General features: G+C 39.3%; 1 protein-coding gene across 1 annotated transcript in view; it reads right to left on the bottom strand.

Annotated features, from left to right (window-relative positions):
- LOC137707699 (uncharacterized) overlaps window positions 1-27,234 on the bottom strand; it is a 36,248-nt gene extending 9,014 nt beyond the window's left edge. The window contains exons 1-2 of the mRNA XM_088689072.1: window positions 27,150-27,234; window positions 199-670 (exon numbers count right to left, since the gene is read on the bottom strand). Of these exons, the coding sequence (XP_088545198.1) occupies window positions 199-558 (360 nt within the window). The 5' untranslated portion in view covers window positions 559-670; window positions 27,150-27,234. The remainder of the gene's footprint in view (window positions 1-198; window positions 671-27,149) is intronic.
- Between the last annotated feature and the right edge of the window lie 376 nt (window positions 27,235-27,610).

Here is a 27,610-nt window from a genome sequence, read left to right as displayed (position 1 = left end):
AGAAATATAAAGAACCTAGTGAAAAGTTGAAGGAGATAAGCAAAGTCCAAAATTTCTTCTCCATGAAAAACCATACCGAAAAACTTGAGCAATGCATAATTGAAACAAAACCCAGAGCCACACACAAGCAAATCACAAACACTACGAAATTAGCAAAATTTAAGCAATCCCCAGTTCAAATACCCCCAAGACACTCACATTGCCGAGGGAGTTATTAGGCGACGGACCGAACTTGATGCGGGGCGCACCACCTTGGTCTTCGACGCGCTTGATCTCTTCCACCAAGTCCGGCGCCATACGAATGATCACAGAGAAAGCAAGTGGGTTACGCCCGGCGACTAAACTGAACTGCTCTTCCACGGCCGGCGTGGCGGCGGCTGCTGACGTATTGGAGCCTGAGTTGCGGCCTCTGGGATTGGAGCCTCCTAGGGAGAGGCGGCTGGTTTGGGCGGAGGAGCGGAGGGGCGGAGGGAAGGAGGCTCGGCCAAGCTTGGCGGCTCCGGCTCTGCGTCCTGAGCCGCCGCCGCCGCCAACTCGGCCGGACTTGGATGAGTACATTGGCGAGAGTTTTAGGGGCGTGACGGAATTGGCGTGGAATTGGAATTGGCCTTGAGTCACAAACAGAGCTCACCAAGGGAAAAGAAATTAAAAATTAAATTGGAAATATGTTCTGACACGATCCGATAATCCGACACAACATGATACAAAATTAACAGGTGTTCTAGTCGACACGATAACGAATCGGGTCGTTATCGGGTAACCGATAAGCACCTGTTAAGATAACGAGTTGATTCGGATATACATGGGTAACACGATACACGATAAGCCGAATATTATTTTTATGATTTTATAATCCTAAAATAATACTGTAATAATTATATATATTAATTTAACAATTTTATACTCCTAAGACCATCTCCAACAATGGGCTAAATGCCAAATTCCCCCCCCAAACCATCTCCAACCCATGCTAAAACATTGGGCTAAATGCCAAATGTTAAAGTTGGGCCAAATACCCCCCAGATTCCGCCCCCCCCCCCCCCCGCGCAAGTGGACTCGCTGGCCCAAAGGCCAGTCTCGGCCCGTTCACTCGCGAACGCGCCCCACGCGGAGCGCTTGCAATCCTTGTCCGACAGGGTGGGCCCCGCTGTCAGCGGGTTGTCGGCCACCCAGATGAACTCCAACGGCTATTTTTGCAATCCAACAGTTGCGTTTCAAGGACCGTTGGTTGATCCAACGGTCCAGATTCAAATTTGATTTTTTAAAATATGTTATTTTAAAATACATTGAATCCAACGGCTGAGATCAAATATAATCAAATCTAACGGTAAAAAAAAAGATCTAACGGCCCAAATTTAAATCTAACGGTTAAAATAATTAAAAAAAATTATTTAACTCAAAATTCATCCAAAAACTCTATAAATACCTATGTATTTGTTCAAACATCCACACAAAACTCAAATTTCTCTTACAATTCTTCCAATTTATCTTTCTACCATTTCTTTCCATTTCCAAATTGTTCAACATGGCAAGAGAGCATATTAGAGGTCGTAATTGGACTTGTGAGAAAGATGTTGCTCTATGCTTGGCATGAGTTTCTGTTAGCGAAGATGGTGCAGTTGGCACTAATCAAAATAAGAAGGTTTTGTGGGATAAAATCATTGCAAAGTTTCAAGAAAACTGCAATGGTAGCAGGCGGGATGGTGGTGGTGTTTATGATCGGTGGAAGACTATCAACAAAGCATGCACTTTATGGAAGAGAAGCTTGGAGAGAGCCATGGTTGGCATGGCTAGTGGGAGGAGCGCCATAGAAATTGTGAGTTTTGTTCTTGATATTTTATTTGTCATGTACATAATATTATGTTGCAACTAATTATTTTTATGTATTTTTTGCATAGGATGACAAAGCAATGAAAATTTATAAGACAAGAGTAACACCAAAAAATCAAGTTTTTAAGTTGCAACATGCTTGGAACATCCTCAAGGATTGTCCGAGGTGAGGAACCGATGCGGACCAACAATGGGGAAGATTATTTCAACGTGAAGCTGCACAGACAAATGCCGGAGATGAAGGTGTTGATGAAGGTGTCGATGAAATGACCCCATCTCCTTCTTTTGCAAGGCCCCCAGGAAGAGATAAGCAAAAGGAAGCAAAGAGAAAAGGGAAGTCCCAAGATCTGATGAGTGGACACTTTGATACTGGAATGGCAAAATTCAACGAAACTCATAGCGCTCGCCAAGAAGAAGCGGCCCGAATGCGTTTGCAAATGAAGGAAATCTCGGATAGGGAGGAAAATAGGTTTGAAATTGAATTCATGATGAAGGACCTTGATAGGAGCATATTCATGCGACTTAAATGGCTTGTTCTCGTGCATTTACGTTATGTTTCTCTAGTTATTTTAGTCCTTTATGCTTCTTTTGTGTGTTTTCAGGTTCTAAGGGCAAGGTATGCAAAAGAATGCCTTTTGGAGCCTTTTGGAGCAAATTAGAGATTGGAATGGATATCATATGCTTGGAGCCAAGAGGATGGACGAAATTAAAGACTTGAAGTAGGAAAGTTAAATCCTAAAAGACCTCATGTTTAAGCATCATTGAAGACTCCTACGCATTTTAGAACACAAAAACAACATTCCTTGCAACCTTAGGACATTGTCGTGTGTTTCCTTGTGTCGCCCTTCCTTGCCATGCAAGGAAGGGCTTTGTTCCCTATTTTAAACACTTAAAGCATTCACTTATCATATCATTCACTTATCACTCACCACATATCATTCATTTATCACTTAACATATCATTCATTTATCACTTATCACTTCCACTCACTTATCACTTATCAAACCATTCACTTATCACTTCCATTCACTTATCACTTACCACATATCATTCATTTATCACTTAACATATCATTCATTTATCACTTAACATATCATTCACTTATCACTTATCATACTCATAATCATCTACACATTTCAACCATTTAAACACATGCATTCACACACATGCACATCATTCATTCTTCTTCCTAGCCGTGCATCCCCTTAGCCATTTCCAACCACATTCTTCCACTTCCCACTTCATCATTACACCACCTAACACACATGCACTCCCATCCATTTCATCATTGCATTCATCACCAAAGAACCAACAACAAAACCGTGCATTACTCATCAATTCCAGCCACATTCCACATGTTTTCACAACCTAATTCACATGCACATTCAGCCACCTTTCTCCCAAAAACAGTGCACATGCATTCATTATTCATTCACTTTGCATTCCCTTTGCAATTACACCCCACATGTCCATTTAATCATTCAACCACATTCCCATTAACCACAAAACAAATCACACAACACACCAACACACATGCATCCTGAAATTCTTTGCCTTGCAATCACATGCATTTCCCTTGACATTTTCAGCCATCACACTTCATCATTACACCACCATTCACTCTTTAACCCACACACACTTCACACAAACAACATTCACATGCATTCACATGCATTTCCAACACAAAACACACTCAAAACCGTGGCCACCTTTGCATTTCAGCATTCCCATTTGCATTTTCAGATTTCCAGCTTTCCAACCTAGCCACATTCACATGCATTCACTCATAATCATTCACCAAACTTGCAGCCACATTTCCACCCACCTCCTAGCTGTCATGTTCCCTCCATTACTCCTATAAATACCCTTGCATTCATTCATTCAAAGAACATCTCATTCCATTGTAGATACCACAACACAAACACTCCATTCCTTCTCTAGCCGTGAGTTTCTCTCCATTTTCTGCACCATTTTCTCCACCACTCCTCACCTATTTCCATAATTCCTTTTCCATTCCACACTTCCATCCCCCAAACCAATTATCCCTAGACCTTATGCTACAATAAAGAGGAAGAGAAGAGGGCCTAAACGTTCATACAATTCAAGTTTGAGTTGTTGGAATGTTTAGGCGTTTCTTTGATTTCAATGTTTAATTTCAATTCTCTTTGTTTTGTATGAGGAACTAAACCCCCCTTTAGCTAGGGGGGGATTCGAAATATATGTTTATGCTTGCATTTTGATTTGATTACTTCTAATTGCGTTTCATAAGTTGTGGATTCAATTTGTTTAACCGTTTGATTGATAACTTATTTATGTATGTTTATTAAGAATGCGCGCTTAATTTTCATGCATGAATATGACGCTAGAATATAAGTGAGTTTCACCTAATCGTTATGAACTTATATTCACAAGTAGTGAAGGTTGCTTATAAACAATCGCGTTAAACGAATTCTTGGCATAAGTTTCATGCAATCATAGTAACGAATGCCTCGTCAACACTTATAGTTTTCATGATGCTTAATGATTCTTGCTTGTTTCTCTATTATGCAATTCATGTAGGGAACTTGTGAGGAATGCTTTGGGTTGTCGTATGCAATCATCCAATTCATTAACTTAAGGAAAACTTGACGGTTAATTTAAGCGGACCTAATTAACCCGGGGTGTTGAGAATTCATGGTTTATTGAAATGCAATTGGAAATCATTTTATTATGCAAGTGTAACATGTATGGAGATGAACCCCTTAGCTAGCCATACCATCCATTCATTTCCGTCAATTTCATATTTACAATTTGTTTTCTTTACAATCTATCCATTTTAGTTTAAATTCGTCCAAAATCAATCCCCCCATATTTCGTTTAAGTCTTAGTCTTAATCTTTCTTATTTTTAGTTTTGAATTCTTCGAGTTTAGTATAGCATTTTAGTTTGTGTTTTTAAAAGCATTTTGAGTCTTTTGATTTGTTTTAGTGTTTTAAAGTTTAGTTTTACATTCTTTGAGTCTAGTTTAGTGTTTTATATTATGTTTTTACGTTTTTGAGTCAGTTTCCAAGAGATTTGCAATCCCTCCTAATCCCCGGTCCAGAACGATCCCTACTTGCACTTATACTACAAATCGTCAAAAAGAGGGTTTAATTTGTGTGCGCATAAATATCGCATCAAATTTTGGCGTCGTTGCCGGGGATTAGAAAATTTGCTAATCCCTTGGATTGTTTGTTTCTGTATTGTCTTTTAGATTTAGTTTTTTTTTTTTATTATTTTGTTTGTTAAGAACAAGATGGCACTTGATAATGCTTCTCTTTTGTCACAACTCATGGAAAGGTCTCAAATGCAAAGAGTTGATATATTGAATCTTCATTCAAGGAATAACGTGTTTTCCAATACTTACAATTCGGATTGGAGTGATCATTCAAACTCTATGTGGTGGGAACCTCAAAATGCTCAACAAGGAGGATATTGGCAGCCACCACAACCTCATATTCAATATGCCCAACCAAACTCAAGTTCGTCAATAAATTATAATCAAAAGCTTGATGAATTAATTTGTTTGGTGCAGGGCTTACAAAATCAAGACAATGAGGCTCAACAAGAAGGATATTGGCAGCCGTATGAGGAGTTCTATTCAACGCCTATGCAGCCACCACAACCTGCCCAAAGTAATGTAGGTAATTCAAATGATAATGATACGATTTTTCAATTACTTACTACTCTGGAAAAGCAAATTGGGCAAATAGCGGAGTTCGAAGTACAATTTTGCGACCAAGGAGAACTCCCTAGTTCAACCATTGCAAATCAGAAGGGAGAATTTGAAACCACCAATGCTATCATGTTGAGAAGTGACAAGGAGGTTGGAACGGACCCTCAACCATCAAAATCAAATCACAAGGAAGAGGAATACACCCAACCCACGGAAAGGGTGGAAACACCTTTACCGGAGGCACCTATTGCTCCTATGTCATCTAATACAGGTATGGTTGTTCCAAATTTCATTATTTTTAACCCCGTTCCAACAAGTATCCTTATTCCTTGCAGATTCATGACTTCCAAGGAAGAAGAAGGTGAAAAAGACATCTTGGAAGCCCTTCCAAAGGTGACAAGTAGGGAATGTCATGAATCCATCAAAGAGGACGTTCTTGAAACCACAAAATCCAAAGAAGTTAAATTTGATGACATTGGACAAGTAATAACCATCACTTGCAATCTGGCCAAGTCCAATATCCCTGAAACTTTCAAAGGAGTGGTATTTGTCATTGAGTTCTTGTCGGACAAAACAAGTAAGTATTTTTTTCCAAATTCCATTAGATTTTATACTAACTTGCTATTTTTTTTGAATCAGGCACCTACACTAGAATTCAAACCAATGCCGGTTCACTTCAAGTATCACCTTCCATTCAAGGACCAATTCCATGCCGTTTGATTTTATTTATGTTAATAAAAAAAATAAAAATAAAAAAAGAAAAAAAAAAAAAGAAAAAAAAAGAAAGATACTAAACATGGAGAAAGGTGGTGCTTCACAAAGGTTGTTTGCGTGAAGTCCCACTACGAGGCGCAGAAGCGGAAGGCGCAGAAGCGGGAGGCATAGAAGCGGGAGGCATCGAAACGGAAGGCATCGGAGCGGGAGGCATCGGAGCTAGAGCATTCCAGGCCTCAATACTTGGCCAAGCGCTGGATGACCCAGGAAAAAGGTGCCTCTGGAGATAAGACGCAAGCCTTTGACGGTCACTGTGAATTCGACCCTCAGATTCTTGCAGCTCATCAAGCTTCCTCTTCATCCCCGACGAATAGTTATTTGCAAGCACATGCAAACTTCTATTCTCGTACTTAAGCTGCTGGATCTCTTGCTTAAGTCTTTCCACCTCTGCCATCAACGATTCCACCTGACGGGAGCGGGCAAGCAGGCGTAGGCCCATGTTGGACACAGAGCTCGCACACTGAACACTAAGTGCGAGGGACTCTTGAACGGCCAACTCATCGGACCGTCCTGACAGCAGCCTACTATCTTTTGGAGTGAGGAGGTTTTTAGCTACTATTGTAGCTGTTGTGGCGTCCTGCATCACAGAGTCTTCACCTGAAAGAGGACCGTTAGAAGATAAAAAAGAAGGGCGCCATACATTACCTTGACGGGGCGCAACCGGATCGCTGCTGAGACTCAAATCTAAGCTAAGGTTCGATGAGTTTGCCATTTTTTTCAAAAGTGTTCAAAGAGAAGGGGTGGATGGAGTTAAAAATTTCACAAAGGGCCGGAGTCGAGTTTCAGGAATGGGAAATCTTCAGAGTGTGTATGTTGGCGGTGATCGATAGCTCTATAAAATGCCAAGGCGACGCGTCCACCGATTCAAAGAGCCAGATTTTCCGGCGTAAGTTAGGCGACGCTCCCTCGGCTTTTCAGAAAACGCGTTCAACTTTGTCAAAAGATTTCTGACAAAGCTGAAAACACGTGGAGGCCATCATCGCAACTACACGTCTTTAGCCGACAAGCGCAAAGTTCGGCGACGCTTTCTCTGCTTTTCAGAAAACGCGTGCAGCTTTGTCAAAAGGAGCCGCATCTGCATTACCACGTGTCGTTCAGAAAGCGAAGGGGCGTCGTTCAGAAATCGAAGGGGCGCCTGCTCAGAAATCGAAGAGCCGAATTCAAAGATCGAAGAGGCGCCACTATTTCAAAAAGCCGGAGTTGCGGGATCAAAACGTTTGTCGACAAAGGTAAAAAGTACCACCACTTGATATTATCTCTATATATGTCGACCTTCGTCTTTTATGGCAGGGAAAACCTGAAGAAAATGCCCAACTCTCCCTCACCTCTGAGGGCGCACTCCCAGCAAAGCCTTTCAAAATACTCAATTCTTTCTTCTTCCCCAAAGATGATACCAGATGCCTGGAGTACATATGACCCAGGAGGAAACGGCGGATTGAAGCATGTGCTGATTCATTCACCGCTTCTTCAAAGCAAAGGTATCTCATATCATCAAGGTCAAAAGCAAAAGTATCTCATATCATGCTCTTTCCCTGTCTTTTTCTTTGTCCTTGTTCTTACTCGCATGGCAAAGTAAAAGAAGCAATCAGCCGGCACTTGGAGTCAATCTTCCGATCTGGAGCCAACTGCCTGGAATCTATTCCTGATTGCTTACCTAGCGTTGCTCTCGAGTAGTCATCTTCAACGGTTGATACACTTCCGGAGAAGGGACCACTTCTGCAAAGGGGAGCGAGTAAGGCAAATGAAAATGATACATTGAAGCATGTGGAGACAAACATAGGCTGAGTTATCCTCCAACCCTTTTCAATACGAATTGGAAAGATTGAACAAAGAAACAGATAAAAGGGATAAGCTCAGACCTTCGGGGGAGACCAAATGAACCATCATGCTGCCCAGTTCAAGAAGTAGCACAAAGGAAAATCAACGATGGGCAGAAACCAGTTCAAGAGTAAGCCTGTGGAATCACAAAGATCAAAAGCCTCAATGCAATTACCAAGGAGAAGATGGAATTTACACTCTATAACCAGATTTGCGTCTCTAAACTCTTCTCTTTGTTAATTACATTCTGCCATGTTTAGTATGTTTAAGTGCTTTTTGTGTATTTACTTATACTTTGTGTGAATCTATGCTTAAAACATTGAGGACAATGTTTGATTTAAGTGTGGGGGGGTAGCTAAGTATGTTGATGCAAATTCGTTGAATTTTATCACCCATAACTTCAAGTGTTGTTCCTTGCTGTTTTAAATATTTTTAAGGTGTTTTTAAACTGTTTTAGCGTGTTTTGTTTTATAACTCCGAAAATCACATAAAATTTGAAAAACATTTTTTTGAAAAGCCTAAAAAGAGTGTTTTGAGTTGTTTTTGTGTCTTAGGAAACCTTCCAACGTTATGATGAGGATTTGGTTTATAATTGCATGACTGTTAAAAAGAGTTATAAACATGGATGAAAGTTTGATTTACTCTTGGTATATGTTTAGTTATGGTTATAATGTATGACTTCACATGCAATCATAAAAGAAAAATTCGTTTTTGTAACATGCTTGAAGGAAGGAACTCATAATAACGCTACATCCCTGTGAGACTCGAGCCATTACCTTCTTTGGAGAGTTATTTTCTGTGATTCTTTGTTTTCTAAAGTTGTTGCATGATCTCATTATTCCTTGCTTGGTTGCTACTTAGAATGCAATTGTATCATGATAGAACTAAATGCTAGAACTTATATCCGTTTCATTCAAAGCATGTTATTGATTTGCATAACACATATTCAAGAAGAAGTTGTGTAGTGACCACCACCATAGCCAAATAGCCTTACTTCCCATACTTCGTATATGTTGTAAGTCTTAACCCCGTTGAGCCTTGTTTAGCCTTTATTCTTTGTTTACCCACATTTTCCTCACCTAGCCTAGTTTAGGACAATCCCCACCCTTGTTCTTAATAGATAGTGAGCATGACTTAATTGAATTCCTTTTGAGTTACATTATGAAAGAAAATAAGTGTGGGGGAGAGAATGTTTTGTTTTTAAGTGTTTATGTATGCTTTGAGAAGTCAAAAGAAAAAAAAAAAAAAAAAAAAAAAAAAAATTGTGAAAAACATATGAAAAAGAAAAACAGAAAAGAAAAGAAAGAAAGGAAAAAGAGCTTGTTCCCCCTTGTTCAAAAGTTGAGTTTTCATTCAAAAGTGAATTCTACGTTAATTCAAATGCTTTGCTCGCTATTTCTTTAAGAACCTTTGTTTTCCATATCCCTTCTTTGTTAGCCAAACACCTTTAGCTCCGTTTCAACCCTTATGCTTCTCTCTTGAGTGTTATGTGTTTCAATTTGTGGAGTTTGGAATTGATATGAGCTTATGGAATCACTGGTTCTCATTCTAAGTAGTAGCATTCCATTCATGAGATCATATTCATGTCATTATCGTAAATCCAGAAAATGCTTTCCTTGTTATAACTTATGTGAGTGTTCGTTTTCAAATTTACATCAATCTTCTCACATGTAACTAGATTAGGGTGTGTAGTCAGAAAATCTGAGTGAAAATTGAGTACATATCTTGTAAGGAATTGAGCAAATTCTCTAAGGCATGTTACTACATTCAATATATAGTTTTAAATGCTTAATTGTGAATTAGTATGTGGTGACTATGATTAAGTATGTACTTAAGTGTAAAGATAACCAAAATCTGTGGGAATAATGATTTTTAACTTGTCATGTGCATTGGAAATCCCTGAGGCAACGTTGGAAGGTTTAAGATTATGTTTTGTTTTGTTTCGTTTGGTTTTGTTTTGTTTTTCTTTCTGTTTTGCTCGAGGACTAGCAAAAGATAAGTGTGGGGGTATTTGATAGGAGCATATTCATGCGACTTAAATGGCTTGTTCTCGTGCATTTACGTTATGTTTCTCTAGTTATTTTAGTCCTTTATGCTTCTTTTGTGTGTTTTCAGGTTCTAAGGGCAAGGTATGCAAAAGAATGCCTTTTGGAGCCTTTTGGAGCAAATTAGAGATTGGAATGGATATCATATGCTTGGAGCCAAGAGGATGGACGAAATTAAAGACTTGAAGTAGGAAAGTTAAATCCTAAAAGACCTCATGTTTAAGCATCATTGAAGACTCCTACGCATTTTAGAACACAAAAACAACATTCCTTGCAACCTTAGGACATTGTCGTGTGTTTCCTTGTGTCGCCCTTCCTTGCCATGCAAGGAAGGGCTTTGTTCCCTATTTTAAACACTTAAAGCATTCACTTATCATATCATTCACTTATCACTCACCACATATCATTCATTTATCACTTAACATATCATTCATTTATCACTTATCACTTCCACTCACTTATCACTTATCAAACCATTCACTTATCACTTCCATTCACTTATCACTTACCACATATCATTCATTTATCACTTAACATATCATTCATTTATCACTTAACATATCATTCACTTATCACTTATCATACTCATAATCATCTACACATTTCAACCATTTAAACACATGCATTCACACACATGCACATCATTCATTCTTCTTCCTAGCCGTGCATCCCCTTAGCCATTTCCAACCACATTCTTCCACTTCCCACTTCATCATTACACCACCTAACACACATGCACTCCCATCCATTTCATCATTGCATTCATCACCAAAGAACCAACAACAAAACCGTGCATTACTCATCAATTCCAGCCACATTCCACATGTTTTCACAACCTAATTCACATGCACATTCAGCCACCTTTCTCCCAAAAACAGTGCACATGCATTCATTATTCATTCACTTTGCATTCCCTTTGCAATTACACCCCACATGTCCATTTAATCATTCAACCACATTCCCATTAACCACAAAACAAATCACACAACACACCAACACACATGCATCCTGAAATTCTTTGCCTTGCAATCACATGCATTTCCCTTGACATTTTCAGCCATCACACTTCATCATTACACCACCATTCACTCTTTAACCCACACACACTTCACACAAACAACATTCACATGCATTCACATGCATTTCCAACACAAAACACACTCAAAACCGTGGCCACCTTTGCATTTCAGCATTCCCATTTGCATTTTCAGATTTCCAGCTTTCCAACCTAGCCACATTCACATGCATTCACTCATAATCATTCACCAAACTTGCAGCCACATTTCCACCCACCTCCTAGCTGTCATGTTCCCTCCATTACTCCTATAAATACCCTTGCATTCATTCATTCAAAGAACATCTCATTCCATTGTAGATACCACAACACAAACACTCCATTCCTTCTCTAGCCGTGAGTTTCTCTCCATTTTCTGCACCATTTTCTCCACCACTCCTCACCTATTTCCATAATTCCTTTTCCATTCCACACTTCCATCCCCCAAACCAATTATCCCTAGACCTTATGCTACAATAAAGAGGAAGAGAAGAGGGCCTAAACGTTCATACAATTCAAGTTTGAGTTGTTGGAATGTTTAGGCGTTTCTTTGATTTCAATGTTTAATTTCAATTCTCTTTGTTTTGTATGAGGAACTAAACCCCCCTTTAGCTAGGGGGGGATTCGAAATATATGTTTATGCTTGCATTTTGATTTGATTACTTCTAATTGCGTTTCATAAGTTGTGGATTCAATTTGTTTAACCGTTTGATTGATAACTTATTTATGTATGTTTATTAAGAATGCGCGCTTAATTTTCATGCATGAATATGACGCTAGAATATAAGTGAGTTTCACCTAATCGTTATGAACTTATATTCACAAGTAGTGAAGGTTGCTTATAAACAATCGCGTTAAACGAATTCTTGGCATAAGTTTCATGCAATCATAGTAACGAATGCCTCGTCAACACTTATAGTTTTCATGATGCTTAATGATTCTTGCTTGTTTCTCTATTATGCAATTCATGTAGGGAACTTGTGAGGAATGCTTTGGGTTGTCGTATGCAATCATCCAATTCATTAACTTAAGGAAAACTTGACGGTTAATTTAAGCGGACCTAATTAACCCGGGGTGTTGAGAATTCATGGTTTATTGAAATGCAATTGGAAATCATTTTATTATGCAAGTGTAACATGTATGGAGATGAACCCCTTAGCTAGCCATACCATCCATTCATTTCCGTCAATTTCATATTTACAATTTGTTTTCTTTACAATCTATCCATTTTAGTTTAAATTCGTCCAAAATCAATCCCCCCATATTTCGTTTAAGTCTTAGTCTTAATCTTTCTTATTTTTAGTTTTGAATTCTTCGAGTTTAGTATAGCATTTTAGTTTGTGTTTTTAAAAGCATTTTGAGTCTTTTGATTTGTTTTAGTGTTTTAAAGTTTAGTTTTACATTCTTTGAGTCTAGTTTAGTGTTTTATATTATGTTTTTACGTTTTTGAGTCAGTTTCCAAGAGATTTGCAATCCCTCCTAATCCCCGGTCCAGAACGATCCCTACTTGCACTTATACTACAAATCGTCAAAAAGAGGGTTTAATTTGTGTGCGCATAAATATCGCATCAGACCTCAGCAAATACACTCCAGAAAGGAAGAAGTTCTTACGTGGTAAGCAAAAGGAAATTATGCGAAAGTCTGCCTCAAGGAGTATGTTTCAAGATGATGAATCTTCTGAACCCTATATCCCAACATTTCAACGAAGTCCATCACCAAGTGAAGATGGTGGATATGATTGTTAAGTTTATGTAGTGTATGAATTATGTGCTTTATTAATTAAGTTTGGTAATTGTGGTTTGTGAATTATAATTTATGTCTTATTAATTATCCAATAATTTATGTCTTTGATGTAAAATTTAGTGATTTTTCAATATTTATCGGAATTTAAATTTTTTTAGATTCAAATGTTTATAAAATTAATTTACGACAATCTACGTATTTTTTTTTTTAAATTTAATTTAAGAAAAAAAAAGCCTAAGTTCATTCTTTAATAATCCCGGGCTAAAATTTTAGGCCACAACGGTTGGAGTAGAAAAGTTGTTTCTGGGCTAAAATATAAATTTTCTGGGCTAAAATATTTGGCTTTTAGCCCGACCATTGGAGATGGTCTAAAAACTATAATAAATATATATATATATATATATATATATTAAATTAACTATAATAATTATACCCCCAAAATATTAACTATCTATACTAATTATATATATATATATATTAAATTTTGAATTAAACTTTATAAAAACTATAATAATTATTAATTAATATGCATCCATTGATTTGATTCCATAATTGATAATTTCATTCCATTCCCTGCAGTGCAGCCCTTTTTGAAGAAAAAAAGAGGGAAAATGAAAATGATAAGAAAAGTTGAAAAGGAAACAAAAAAGAGAGGGAATTAGGGGAAGATGGGTAGGCACCATAGGCTGCCGGAGGGAAAAGTGAAAATTATAAGAAAAGTTGAAAAGGAAACAAAAATGAGAGGGAAAAATGAAAATTAATAGAAGTGGTGAGAATTATTTTATTTTTATTTTTTTAAGTTATTAACTTTTTATCACACATATAACATATCTCACTATTTTTATAATGACTCACGTGATGTACTACTCCGTGTACCAATCAATTATACGTACAAAATAAACAGATTTAAATCTACTTAATAAATATATACACACACACACACACACCATTGAACTTGATGGAATACGAATTCTCCGAAACTAATTTCAACGATCCCAACCGTCAAACTTGTTTGTATATGCTTTGAGATCACATCAGCAAAAAATCACAAAAAACAAACATTCAGAGATCAAGTAACGGGACAAAACTTTTCGACGGTTATAAACAAAAAATCACGATTTAACGGTTATTTTAACTCCGATTTTGATGATTTTTTACAGCTACACTCTTTGACCCTATATGAATACAATGAATGAATTCGATCTTCAATTTAAAATATTTACACAAGTGAATACCACAAAATCTTGTGCTATACTTAATGAAAGTATACATAAACTCTAAGTGTTAGTCAATCTATCGTTTTGATGGGATACGAATTATCTGAAACTAATTTCAACGATACCAACCATCAAACTTGTTTGTATATGCTTCGAGATCACATCAGCAAAAAATCACAAAAAACAAACATTCGGAGATCAAGTAACGGGACAAAGCTTTTCGACGGTTATAAATGAAAAATCACAATTTAACGGTTATTTTAACTCCGATTTTGATAATTTTTTACAACTACACTCCTTAACCCTATATGAATACAATGAATGAATTCGATCTTCAATTTAAAATATTTACACAAGTGGATACCACAAAATCTTATATTATACTTAATGAATATAAATAAACTTTAAATGTTAGTCAATCTATTGTTTTGATGGGATACAAATTATCTGAAACTAATTTCAACGATCCCAACCGTCAAACTTGTTTGTATATGCTTCGAGATCACATCAGCAAAAAATCACAAAAAACAAACATTCAGAGATCAAGTAACGGGACAAAGCTTTTCGACGGTTATAAATGAAAAATCACGATTTAACGGTTATTTTAACTCCAATTTTGATGATTTTTTACAACTACACTCATAGACCCTATATGAATACAATGAATGAATTCGATCTTCAATTTAAAATATTTACATAAGTGGATGAAAGTATAAATAAACTATAAGTGTTAGTCAATCTATTGTTTTGATGGGATACAAATTCTCCGAAACTAATTTCAACGATCCTAACCGTTAAACTTGTTTGTATATGCTTCGAGATCACATCAGCAAAAAATCGCAAAAAAAAAACATTCAGAGATCAAGTAACAACACAAAACTTTTCCACGGTTATAAACGAAAAATCACGATTTAACGGTTATTTTAACTCTGATTTTGATGATTTTTTACAGCTACACTCCTTGACCCTATATGAATATCATGAATGAACTTGATCTTCAATTTAAAATATTTACACTAGTGGATACCTCAAAATCTTATGTTATACTTAATGAAAGTATAAATAAACTGTAAGTGTTAGTGAATCTATTATTTTGATAGGATACGCATTCTATGAAACTAGTTTCAACGATCTAACCGTCAAACATGTTTGTAGATGCTTTGAGATCACATACGTCAAAAATTTCAAAAAACAAACATTCAGAGATCAAGTAACAGGACAAAACTTTTCGACGGTTATCAATGAAAATTCACAATTTAACGGTTATTTTAACTCCAATTTTGATGATTTTTTACAACTACACTCCTTGACCCTATATGAATACAATAAATGAATTTGATCTTCAATTTAAAATATTTACACAAGTGGATACCACAAAATCTTATGTTATATTTAATGAAAGTATAAATAAACTCTCAAATGTTAGTGAATTTATTGTTTTGATAGGATACGCATTCTACGAAACTAGTTTTGACGATCCAACCGTCAAACATGTTTGTATATGCTTCGAGATCGCATACGCCAAAAATTTCAAAAAACAAACATTCAGAGATCAAGTAACGGGTCAAAAGTTTTCGACGATTATCAACGAAAAATCACGATTTAACGGTTATTTTAATTCCGATTTTGATGATTTTTTATAGCTGCACTCCTTGACCCTATATGAATATCATGAATGAACTCGATCTTCAATTTAAAATATTTACACTAGTGGATACCACAAAATCTTATGTTATACTTAATAAAAGTGTGAATAAACTTATAAGTGTTAGTGAATTTATCATTTTGATGGGATACGCATTCTACGAAACTAATTTCAACGATCCAACCGTCAAACATGTTTGTATATACTTCGAGATCACATATACCAAAAATTGCAAAAAATAAACATTCGGAGATCAAGTAACGGCACAAAAGTTTTCGACGGTTATCATTGAAAAATCACGATTTAACGGTTATTTTAACTCTGATTTTGATGATTTTTTACATCCACACTCCTTGACCCTATGTTAATACAATGAATGAACTCGATCTTCAATTTAAAATATTTAAACTAGTGGATACTACAAAATCTTATGTTATACTTAATGAAAGTATGAATAAACTCTTAAGTGTTAGTGAATCTATCATTTTGATGGGATATGCATTCTACGAAATTAATTTCAACGATCCAACCGTCAATCTTGTTTGTATATGCTTCAAGATCGTATATGGTAAAAATCGCAAAAAAGAAACATTCAGAGATCAAGTAAATGGATAAAACCTTTCGACGGTTATCAATGAAAAATCATGATTTAACAGTTATTTTAACTCCGATTTTGATGATTTTTTTACAGCTACACTCCTTGACCCTATACGAATACAATGATTGAACTCGATCTTCAATTTAAAATATTTACACAAGTGGATACCACAAAATCTTATGTTATACTTAATGAAAGTATGAATAAACTCGTAAGTGTTAGTAAATCTATTGTTTTGATGAGATACGCATTCTATGAAACTAGTTTCAACGATCTAACCGTCAAACATGTTTGTATATACTTTGAGATCGCATACGCCAAAAATTTCAAAAAACAAACATTCAGAGATCAAGTAATGGGACAAAACTTTTCGACGGTTATCAAACGAAAAATCACGATTTAACGGTTATTTTAACTCTGATTTTGATGATTTTTTACAGCTACAGTCATTGACCCTATATGTAACATCCCGTCCCGAAACTAACGGAACGTACGTATGAATTTACGATTTTACCCCTAATTTGTTCGTTTACGCTTAGTGTTGTGTAGTGTGGTGTTGTAGGACCACACACACTCACACACACACTCATACCCTCTCTTTCTCTCCCGGGATTCCCTCCCTCTTTCCCTCACTTTTTGTCTCTCTCTGTCTCTCTCTCTCTCTCTCCCCGAGCTCCATTTCTTCTTCTTCTTCTCTTCAACATACGGACACACACACAAACATACTCAAATCTTCACCAATCAAGAAACCAAGACCACCCTCGTGCTCGTGAGGCTGAGAGGAGTTCAGTGGTACCATTTTCAGGTAGGAACTCCGACGTTTTCACGTCGATTTCACGAGCTCAGTTTTGGCTACTATTCATGCAAATTTAATTTACTTAGTTTTTGGACATTTGAAACTTATAGTTGTGTTTGTGAGGTTCCCAGGAGCTTGGGAGTAGCTCGTTGGGTGAGTTTGGACGTCGGGATCGTCCTGTTCAAAGTTGGCCGAACTTGGATTGTTGTTGCAGGTATGATCTAGTGAGTTTTAGCTTGTAAAAGTGGTCTAACATTGTTCTACTACTCCTAAGCTTCATTTTGGCGTTTGAATCATGAAAAACGGTTGAGAAACGAGTGAGAAAACACGGTTGGAAAATTTCCCAGTTTTCCGGCGCTGTCGCCGGCGCCGGAGTCTCGCCGGAGAAGAAAGGAGAATATTCCGTTAAGTTTAACGGAATATTCCTAACGGCAGTGACGGCGTGAGTTAAGTTTAACGGAAAATTCCGTCAGTTTAACGGAATATTCCTGACGCCGTCAGTTGACGCCGTCAGTGTGCATGGCACGTGGCCGCGCGTGGGGGGCGCGTAGGTCCGTGCCTATTCAGGCGCGTGGGGGCGCGTGCGGGGTCCAAAAATTATTTTAAAAATATGGTGGTGATCCTGAGGTTGTGTAGAGCACGTTGGTATATTCAATTGTCCATTTTGAGCAATGTATGAGAAGTTATTACGAGAAGTTGGTTATGTGCTTTTAAATTAACGTTTTCGTAGCTTTTGCGCGTATAGGTGATTCGTATTCCGAGGACAAGCGTTCACACTCGAGGCAGGGGGGCTACGACCCTTCCACTTATCAGTGAGTGGGCTTTTGTTTTCCGTATATACCTATATACAATTATATTCCCAGAAATAGATTAAAAAGGGTTAATTGATTTATGCCATGCACTTTATTATTATCACTTATGCATCATCACATGCATTAGTAGCGGCATACATTTATATATGTGTATTTGGTGCTGTGGACGCACAGGTAAGTGCCAGGTAAGTGGTATTTATGTTTGTATTCAATAATAGCTTGAGATGCTTAGAGAGCTCATAATCTGCACCCCGGTGTTAGTGCTCCCGCCCGGGGCCAGGGCATAGTCCTTCACATGATGTTCACCCGCACCACACGCTCAGCTTGAATCCAAGATAGGTGCATAGGCTTGTCGTACAGACCACATTAGGTGGTTCCGACTCGTAGGTGACCCGCGATTATTCGCACAGTCTTCACGTGATCGTAGCACTAGAGCGTATATATAATACACCCAGTCTTGTCGTACAGACCACGTTAGGTGGTTCCGACTTGTGTGCAGATTCAGTTATTGAGTTTGAGATGGAGCTCTATATGCAGCCGTACAGGTCACGTTAGGTGACTCCCGGCTGCCAGATTATATGTTATTGATGTGATTTACGCTTGAGCATTTACAATTGATTATGAGATTCTGTTGTGGCATATTCTCGAGCATGAATGGCATATTTTGAAGCATGATTGGCATACCTATACATACGTATATATGTTCATTTTCTGGGAAGTATACAGGTTTTACGGCGAGGGGTTAAAATGTATTTTGCTAAAGAGTTTTCAAAGAGCTTTGTTTTTGCCCACTCACGCTTTTGTTTTTGCGCCCCTCCAGGTTCTAGTGGTCTAGCGGGTTCGGTGGTTTTTCCCAGAGGACGTCCCGGCATTTCTGACAGACACTCACCATTGTAGGGTCACCTTCGGGTGTATTTATGTCGCATCTTTCCTTTTTGACTGCTGTAGACTTGCTCTGAAAGTGTGTCTCACATACGCTAGCACTTGTTTTAGGACTTGTATGCTAGTTTTTAATTATTCGTACTTTTATATTACTATCTTAATAGCTTCCGCACGCGCACATGGCTACGTCACCTTCGTGTGACGGCCAGCATTCCCTGATCTTGGTCGGGGTGTGTCAGTTTGGTATCAGAGCCTAGGTTTGGCAGTCCTGTGTCTTTGTGAATATTCTAATAGTTGGTGTCTTCTGTCAGAATCATGCCGCCTCGTCGGGAACCACGTCGCTCTGATGAGCCTAGTTTCCCTGATCTTACTCAGTTGGAGGAAGTTATTGCTACAGCCCTTCAGACAGTGATGCGCCCTCCCCAGAGGACTCCTCTGGAGACTATGTATAATCTGAAGTTGGATAAGTTTAAAGGTAGTGAGGGTCACGAAGGCGCAGAACGATGGTTGGAACATATAGAGAAGACTTTCCGTGTGTTGCATAACCAGGGGAACCTTCATATGGAGAGGTGGGTCGAGACAACCTCATGGTTTCTGGAGATGGAGTCTGCAGCCTGGTGGGAACAGGAGCTTCGTAGGTTGACTCCAGCTCAGAGGACTGATTGGAATGTTTTCAAGGATGTGTTTCAGAGGAGGTTTGTACCCCCTGAGTATATTGATCGTAAGAAACAGGAATTCACCGAGTTGAAACAGCGAAAGATGACGGCTAATGAGTATTATCGTAAGTTCACTGATCTGTCTCGTTACTATCCTGATGTCGCTGGTAATCCGACGGAGATGCTTCGTCGTTTCCGCTTAGGCACTAGGAAGAGATGGCGTTCAATGGCGACTACTACTCACTATGAGTCCTACTAGGATTTTTACGAGATACTATTGAGGATAGAGGACTCTGAGAATATGTCGAGTGACAGTGATGAAAAGAAAGATGACAAAGGGAAAGGTCAAATGTCGCTTGGGCCTCGTCAGACTCAGAACTTCAAGAGGGGTGGTATTAGTTCAAGTTCGTCTAGTGGTGGTTTCAGTACCTCTGGACAGGGACGAGGAGGTAGGTTTTATGGAGGCGCTCGAGGCCAGAGACAAGGTGATGGTGGTCGAAACCGAGTTCCATTTTGCCGTAGATGTAATAACCGACATTTCGGCGAGTGCAGGCGTGGCAACGGTGGTTGTTTCACGTGTGGACAGATGGGACATAGAGCAGTGAATTGTCCCCAGGGTCAGCAGCAGAAGCCGCAGCAGACCTTTATGCCGCCACCTGCACCGATTCTGCAAATCCAGGGTCCGAGTAATTATAGTCAAGCAGGTAGAGGTGGTGCTTACCACTATCAGGGTGATGCTGTTCCCTATGCCCCGGGACAATATCAGTACCCCCAGGACCCGTATTCACAAGGTGGTTATCCCCCGTATCCCAGTAACTCCATGCCGTATCCTCCAGCTCTAACGGGTGGTTCTCAGTGGTACCAAGGAGGACAGTATCAACAGGGTGAGATTGCCACTAGTAGTGCGGGGTCTTCGAGACAGTTGGGTCAGCCCAGCCAGGGGCATGGAGCTCAAGGTCGCGGTGTTCAGGCGAGCAGAGGTCGCGACGGACGACAGCAGGGCCAGGGGCGTATTCACAATATTTCCCTGCAGGATGCTCAGAACAACCCGGACTTGATTATGGGTACGTTAAATATTCTTGGTTATTTTGCTAGAGTCTTAATTGATTGTGGAGCTACACATTCCGTTATTTCTCATACATTTGCTCAAGTAACGCAACCTCGCCCCACACCTCTAGGGTACGATTTAGAGTTCGCTATGCCTAGAGGAGAGAAATGTGTTGTAGATTGTATGTACCCAGGATGTCCAGTGATAGTAGAGGGTATTGTTATGCCAGCTGATCTTATCCCGTTAGATATTGTCGATTTTGATGTGATTTTGGGCACAGATTGGTTGCACTTCTATCATGCCAACATTGATTGTTACGGGAAAGTAGTTACGTTTCACCGTCCTGGATTACCTGAGGTTACATTTGTGGGTGAGCAGAGTGGGGTAAGACACGGCGTTATTTCGGCTTTGCGAGCGAAGAAGTTGTTGTCTAAAGGTTGTCAGGGGTATCTAGCTCACGTGGTGCTAGAGGAGACCGTTCCTAGCAGAATTGAGGATGTGAGAGTGGTTAGACACTTCCCTGATGTTTTTCCTGAGGATTTACTTGGTTTACCCCTAGTTCGAGATGTAGAGTTCACTGTTGAGTTGCTTCCAGGTACTAATCCTATTTCATTAACTCCTTATCGTATGGCTCCCGCTGAGTTAAGGGAATTGAAAGTGCAGTTACAGGAATTAGTGAATAAGGGATTCATTCAGCCTAGTACTTCGCCTTGGGGCACTCCAGTGTTGTTTGTGAAAAAGAAAGATGGGACTTTGAGGCTGTGTATCGACTACAGGCAATTGAATCGGGTGACGATTAAAAACCGTTATCCATTGCCTCGTATCGACGATTTGTTTGATCAGCTGAGAGGTGCTTGTGTATTTTCTAAGATAGACTTGAGGTCTGGGTACTATCAACTGAAGATTAGTAGGGATGATGTTCCTAAGACGGCGTTCAAGACTCGTTACGGTCATTACGAGTTTCTGGTTATACCGTTTGGGTTGACGAATGCACCAGCAGCTTTTATGGATTTAATGAACCGGGTATTTCAGCCTTACTTGGATAGATTTGTTATTGTCTTCATTGACGATATTCTGGTGTATTCTAAGTCTAAAGCGGAGCATGTTCGGCATCTTACTTTGGTGTTGAAGAGGTTGAGGGAACACCAATTATATGCTAAGTTTAGCAAGTGCCAGTTCTGGTTAGATCAAGTCGCGTTTTTGGGACACATCATTTCTGCTCAAGGTATTCTGGTTGATCCTCAGAAGGTTGCAGCTGTGGAGAGTTGGGAGCAACCACGAACCGTCACTGAGGTGAGAAGTTTCATTGGTTTGGCGGGATATTATCGGAGATTTGTTAAGGATTTTTCGGTAATTGCCTTGCCATTGACGAGGTTAACAAGGAAAGACGTTAAGTTTGAGTGGAATGATAAGTGTGAGCAGAGTTTCCAGCAATTGAAGCATTGTCTCACTCATGCACCTGTTTTGGCACTCCCGGACGATAGTGGTGATTTCGAGGTTTATAGCGATGCTTCCTTGAATGGTCTAGGATGTGTATTGATGCAGCATGGTAAGGTGATTGCTTATGCTTCGCGGCAGTTGAAACCCCATGAGATGAATTACCCTACACATGATTTGGAGTTGGTTGCTATCATCTTTGCATTGAAGTTGTGGAGACATTATCTTTACGGAGAAAAGTGTAGGATCTTTACAGATCACAAGAGTCTTCAGTATCTCTTCACCCAGAAGGAACTTAATCTTCGTCAACGGAGGTGGTTGGAGTTGCTCAGCGATTACGATTGCACGATTGATTATCACCCTGGTCGTGCGAACGTAGTAGCCGATGCACTTAGCAGGAAGTCACAAGGGCGTATTAATACGTTGTACGCTAGTCGTATTCCTCTTTTGGTGGACTTGCGTGCTACGGGAGTAAGGTTAGAAGCAGAAGATCGAGAAGTGGCATTACTTGCTAATTTTCAAGTTAGGCCAATCTTGGTTGATCGGGTGCTTGAAGCTCAAGTAGCTGATGAACTGATTCAAGAACTAATTCGAGCTCGAGATCAAGGAAGGAGGCGAGATCTCAGAGTTCGTGATTCTGATGGCATGTTGATGTTAGAGGGTAGAATGTTCGTGCCTAGTAGTGTGGAGTTGAAGAAGGAAATTCTCGATGAAGCACATATCTCGGCTTATGCCATGCACCCAGGGGCAACTAAAATGTATCATACCATTCGACCATTTTACTATTGGCCGGGTATGAAAAGGGAGATAGCTGAGTATGTGAGCAATTGTACTGTTTGTCAGCAGGTTAAAGCAGAAAGAAAGAAGCCGTTTGGATTGTTGCAGCCGCTTAGAAGCCGTTTGGATTGTTGCAGCCGCTTCCCGTTCCAGAGTGGAAATGGGAAAATATCACTATGGATTTTGTGTACAAGTTGCCGCGTACACATAATGGCTTTGATGGCATTTGGGTGATCGTTGATTGGCTCACTAAATCAGCACATTTTATTCCAGTGAGAGAGAAGTACTCTTTGAGCCGGTTAGCGGAATTGTTTATCTCAAAGGTTGTAAAGTACCATGGTGTCCCTATGAGTATTGTCTCGGATCGTGACCCACGATTCACATCGAAGTTTTGGGTAGCTTTTCAGGAAGCTTTGGGTACGAGACTACTTTACAGTACGGCGTATCATCCACAGACGGACGGACAGTCCGAGAGAACTATTCAGACCTTGGAAGATATGCTGCGAGCATCGGTGTTACAGTTCAGTGATGCTTGGCACCAGCGGTTAGATTTGATGGAATTTGCTTACAACAACAGTTTCCATTCGAGCATTGGCATGGCACCATTTGAAGCCTTGTATGGTAGATCTTGTCGCACTCCGTTATGTTGGTCAGAGGTTGGCAAAAGAGTCTTAGTGGGTCCGGAGATTGTCGAGGAGACTACCCAAAATGTTTAAGTAATTAGGTCTAACCTGAAAGCAGCTCAGGACAGGCAGAAAAGTTTAGCAGATCGGCATGCTACGGACAGAGTGTATGAGGTCGGAGATTGGGTATTTCTGAAGCTTTCACCGTGGAGAGGTATTGTGCGGTTTGGAAAGAAGGGGAAGTTGAGTCCCAGGTACATTGGACCATACATGGTCACAGAACGAGTTGGTGAGGTAGCTTACAGGTTGGAGTTGCCTCCGGAGTTGGCTAAAGTGCATAACGTTTTTCACGTGTCTATGCTCCGACATTATGTTGCTGATTCATCGCATGTGATACCTCCTCAACCGTTAGAGATTAATCCAGATTTGACGTATGACGAGGAACCGTTAACGATCTTAGATTGGAAAGAGAAGGTTCTGAGGAACAAGACGATGAATTTAGTGAAAGTTCTGTGGAGGAATCATTCAGTCGAGGAAGCGACATGGGAGACAGAAAATAGGATGAGGGATTTGTATCCTAGATTGTTCTTCGACCATTAGGGGTGTATTTAGTTATTTTGAATTTCGGGACGAAATTCTATTAAGGAGGGTAGGTTGTAACATCCCGTCCCGAAACTAATGGAACGTACGTATGAATTTACGATTTTACCCCTAATTTGTTCGTTTACGCTTAGTGTTGTGTAGTGTGGTGTTGTAGGACCACACACACTCACACACACACTCATACCCTCTCTTTCTCTCCCGGGATTCCCTCCCTCTTTCCCTCACTTTTTGTCTCTCTCTGTCTCTCTCTTTCTCTCCCCGAGCTCCATTTCTTCTTTTTCTTCTCTTCAACATACGGACACACACACAAACATACTCAAATCTTCACCAATCAAGAAACCAAGACCACCCTCGTGCTCGTGAGGCTGAGAGGAGTTCAGTGGTACTATTTTCAGGTAGGAACTCCGACGTTTTCACGTCGATTTCACGAGCTCAGTTTTGGCTACTATTCATGCAAATTTAATTTACTTAGTTTTTGGACATTTGAAGCTTATAGTTGTGTTTGTGAGGTTCCCAGGAGCTTGGGAGTAGCTCGTTGGGTGAGTTTGGACGTCGGGATCGTCCTGTTCAAAGTTGGCCGAACTTGGATTGTTGTTGCAGGTATGATCTAGTGAGTTTTAGCTTGTAAAAGTGGTCTAACGTTGTTCTACTAGTCCTAAGCTTCATTTTGGCGTTTGAATCATGAAAAACGGTTGAGAAACGAGTGAGAAAACACGGTTGGAAATTTTCCCAGTTTTCCGGCGCTGTCGCCGGCGCCGGAGTCTCGCCGGAGAAGAAAGGAGAATATTCCGTTAAGTTTAACGGAATATTCCTAACGGCAGTGACGGCGTGAGTTAAGTTTAACGGAAAATTCCGTCAGTTTAACGGAATATTCCTGACGGCGTCAGTTGACGCCGTCAGTGTGCATGGCACGTGGCCGCGCGTGGGGGGCGCGTAGGTCTGTGCCTATTCAGGCGCGTGGGGGCGTGTGCGGGGTCCAAAAATTATTTTAAAAATATGGTGGTGATCCTGAGGTTGTGTAGAGCACGTTGGTATATTCAATTGTCCATTTTGAGCAATGTATGAGAAGTTATTACGAGAAGTTGGTTATGTGCTTTTAAATTAACGTTTTCGTAGCTTTTGCGCGTATAGGTGATTCGTATTCCGAGGACGAGCGTACACACTCGAGGCAGGGGGGCTACGACCCTTCCACTTATCAGTGAGTGGGCTTTTGTTTTCCGTATATACCTATATACAATTATATTCCCAGAAATAGATTAAAAAGGGTTAATTGATTTATGCCATGCACTTTATTATTATCGCTTATGCATCATCACATGCATTAGTAGCGGCATACATTTATATATGTGTATTTGGTGCTGTGGACGCACAGGTAAGTGCCAGGTAAGTGGTATTCATGTTTGTATTCAATAATAGCTTGAGATGCTTAGAGAGCTCATAATCTGCACCCCGGTGTTAGTGCTCCCGCCCGGGGCCAGGGCATAGTCCTTCACGTGATGTTCACCCGCACCACATGCTCAGCTTGGATCCAAGATAGGTGCATAGGCTTGTCGTACAGACCACATTAGGTGGTTCCGACTCGTAGGTGACCCGCGATTATTCGCACAGTCTTCACGTGATCGTAGCACCAGAGCGTATATATGATACACCCAGTCTTGTCGTACAGACCACGTTAGGTGGTTCCGACTTGTGTGCAGATTCAGTTATTGAGTTTGAGATGGAGCTCTATATGCAGCCGTACAGGTCACGTTAGGTGACTCCCGGCTGCCAGATTATATGTTATTGATGTGATTTACGCTTGAGCATTTACAATTGATTATGAGATTCTGTTGTGGCATATTCTCGAGCATGAATGGCATATTTTGGAGCATGATTGGCATACCTATACATACGTATATATGTTCATTTTCTGGGAAGTATACAGGTTTTACGGCGATGGGTTAGAATGTATTTTGCTAAAGAGTTTTCAAAGAGCTTTGTTTTTGCCCACTCACGCTTTTGTTTTTGCGCCCCTCCAGGTTCTAGTGGTCTAGCGGGTTCGATGGTTTTTCCCAGAGGGCGTCCCGGCATTTCTGACAGACACTCACCATTGTAGGGTCACCTTCGGGTGTATTTATGTCGCATCTTTCCTTTTTGACTGCTGTAGACTTGCTCTGAAAGTGTGTCTCACATACGCTAGCACTTGTTTTAGGACTTGTATGCTAGTTTTTAATTATTCGTACTTTTATATTACTATCTTAATAGCTTCCGCACGCGCACATGGCTACGTGACCTTCGTGTGATGGCCAGCACTCCCTGATCTCGGTCGGGGTGTGTCACTATATGAATACAATGAATGAAGTCGATCTTTAATTTAAAATATTTACCCTAATAGATACCATAAAATCTTATGTTATACTTAATGAAAGTATAAATGAACTCCAAGTGTTAGTGAATCTATCGTTTTGATGGGATACGCATTCTACAAAAATAATTTCAATGATCCAACCGTCAAACTTGTTTGTATATTCTTCAAGATCGCATATGCCAAAAATCGCAAAAAACAAACATTCAGAGATGAATTTGATATTCAACTTAAAATATTTACACTAGTGGATACCACAAAATCTTATGTCATGATGATTGAAGAAAATTGAGGATTTTGTAAAAGGAATAACATGCAAGCTTTGAGTTCCATTGGCAAGGTTTAAACTTTTGAGAAAGGCTTCACAACCTTTAAAACAAAAACTCTTTCATTTTGCATATCATTGCACATTTAATATTTTGTAATAGATTAGTAGTGTATGGATGTTTGTTTATTAGGCTTTTATTTTCAAGTGTAGATGTAGTACTTAAACGACAAATGTGTTTTAATGTTTTGAAGTAATATTTATGTGGCAATGTGTGGTATATGCAAATTTAAGAAAAAAAAAACATTTTTCTTAACGGGTCATAGCAGGTCATAACGGGTCGGGTCACTTTACCCGTTGGGTAAAGTAACCCGACCTGTTAAGGACCCGTTAAGATAACGGGTGTGACACGACACGACCCATTAAGATAACTGATATTACACGAAAACGACACGAACATGACAGACACAATCCGTTTGCCAGGCCTACTTTGGACTCGTGTTTATGTGCCTAAGTCGTCTTTCCCTTTTCGAATCACAACAACTTACATAAGAAGAGTTAATCTTATTATAACATTTCGATTTGATAATATATTGCTATATAAAAATAAACTTGCACGTAATGATACGTTATTGATCAAAAAAAGATCACGTGTTGGTAAACTCGTTCCAAAAAAACCATAATAAGTCGACCATATATTTTCAAATAAATATGTATTAATAACATATAAAATAAGGGGTTTTATCATAAATGGTCTTTGAAATTGACCGATCTCATCAAGATGGTGTCTAAAATTAAAAATCGATCAATATAGTCTTTGAAAATGGCTCTTGCAAATCAATGTTGTCCACAATTCCGTTAAAAATTCTGTTAAGTGTTTATGTGGCACATAAATGGGTCCCAGAAATTAAATTAAATATTATTATGTGAATAAAAAGCATTTTTTATTT

Source organism: Pyrus communis, chromosome 17 (genome assembly GCF_041283825.1).
Source record: "Pyrus communis isolate YQ-2024b chromosome 17, ASM4128382v1, whole genome shotgun sequence".
NCBI classification, from domain to species: domain Eukaryota; kingdom Viridiplantae; phylum Streptophyta; class Magnoliopsida; order Rosales; family Rosaceae; genus Pyrus; species Pyrus communis.
The sequence above is the reverse complement of the archived record's forward strand: the minus strand, read 5'-3'. Positions and strand labels throughout refer to the sequence as shown.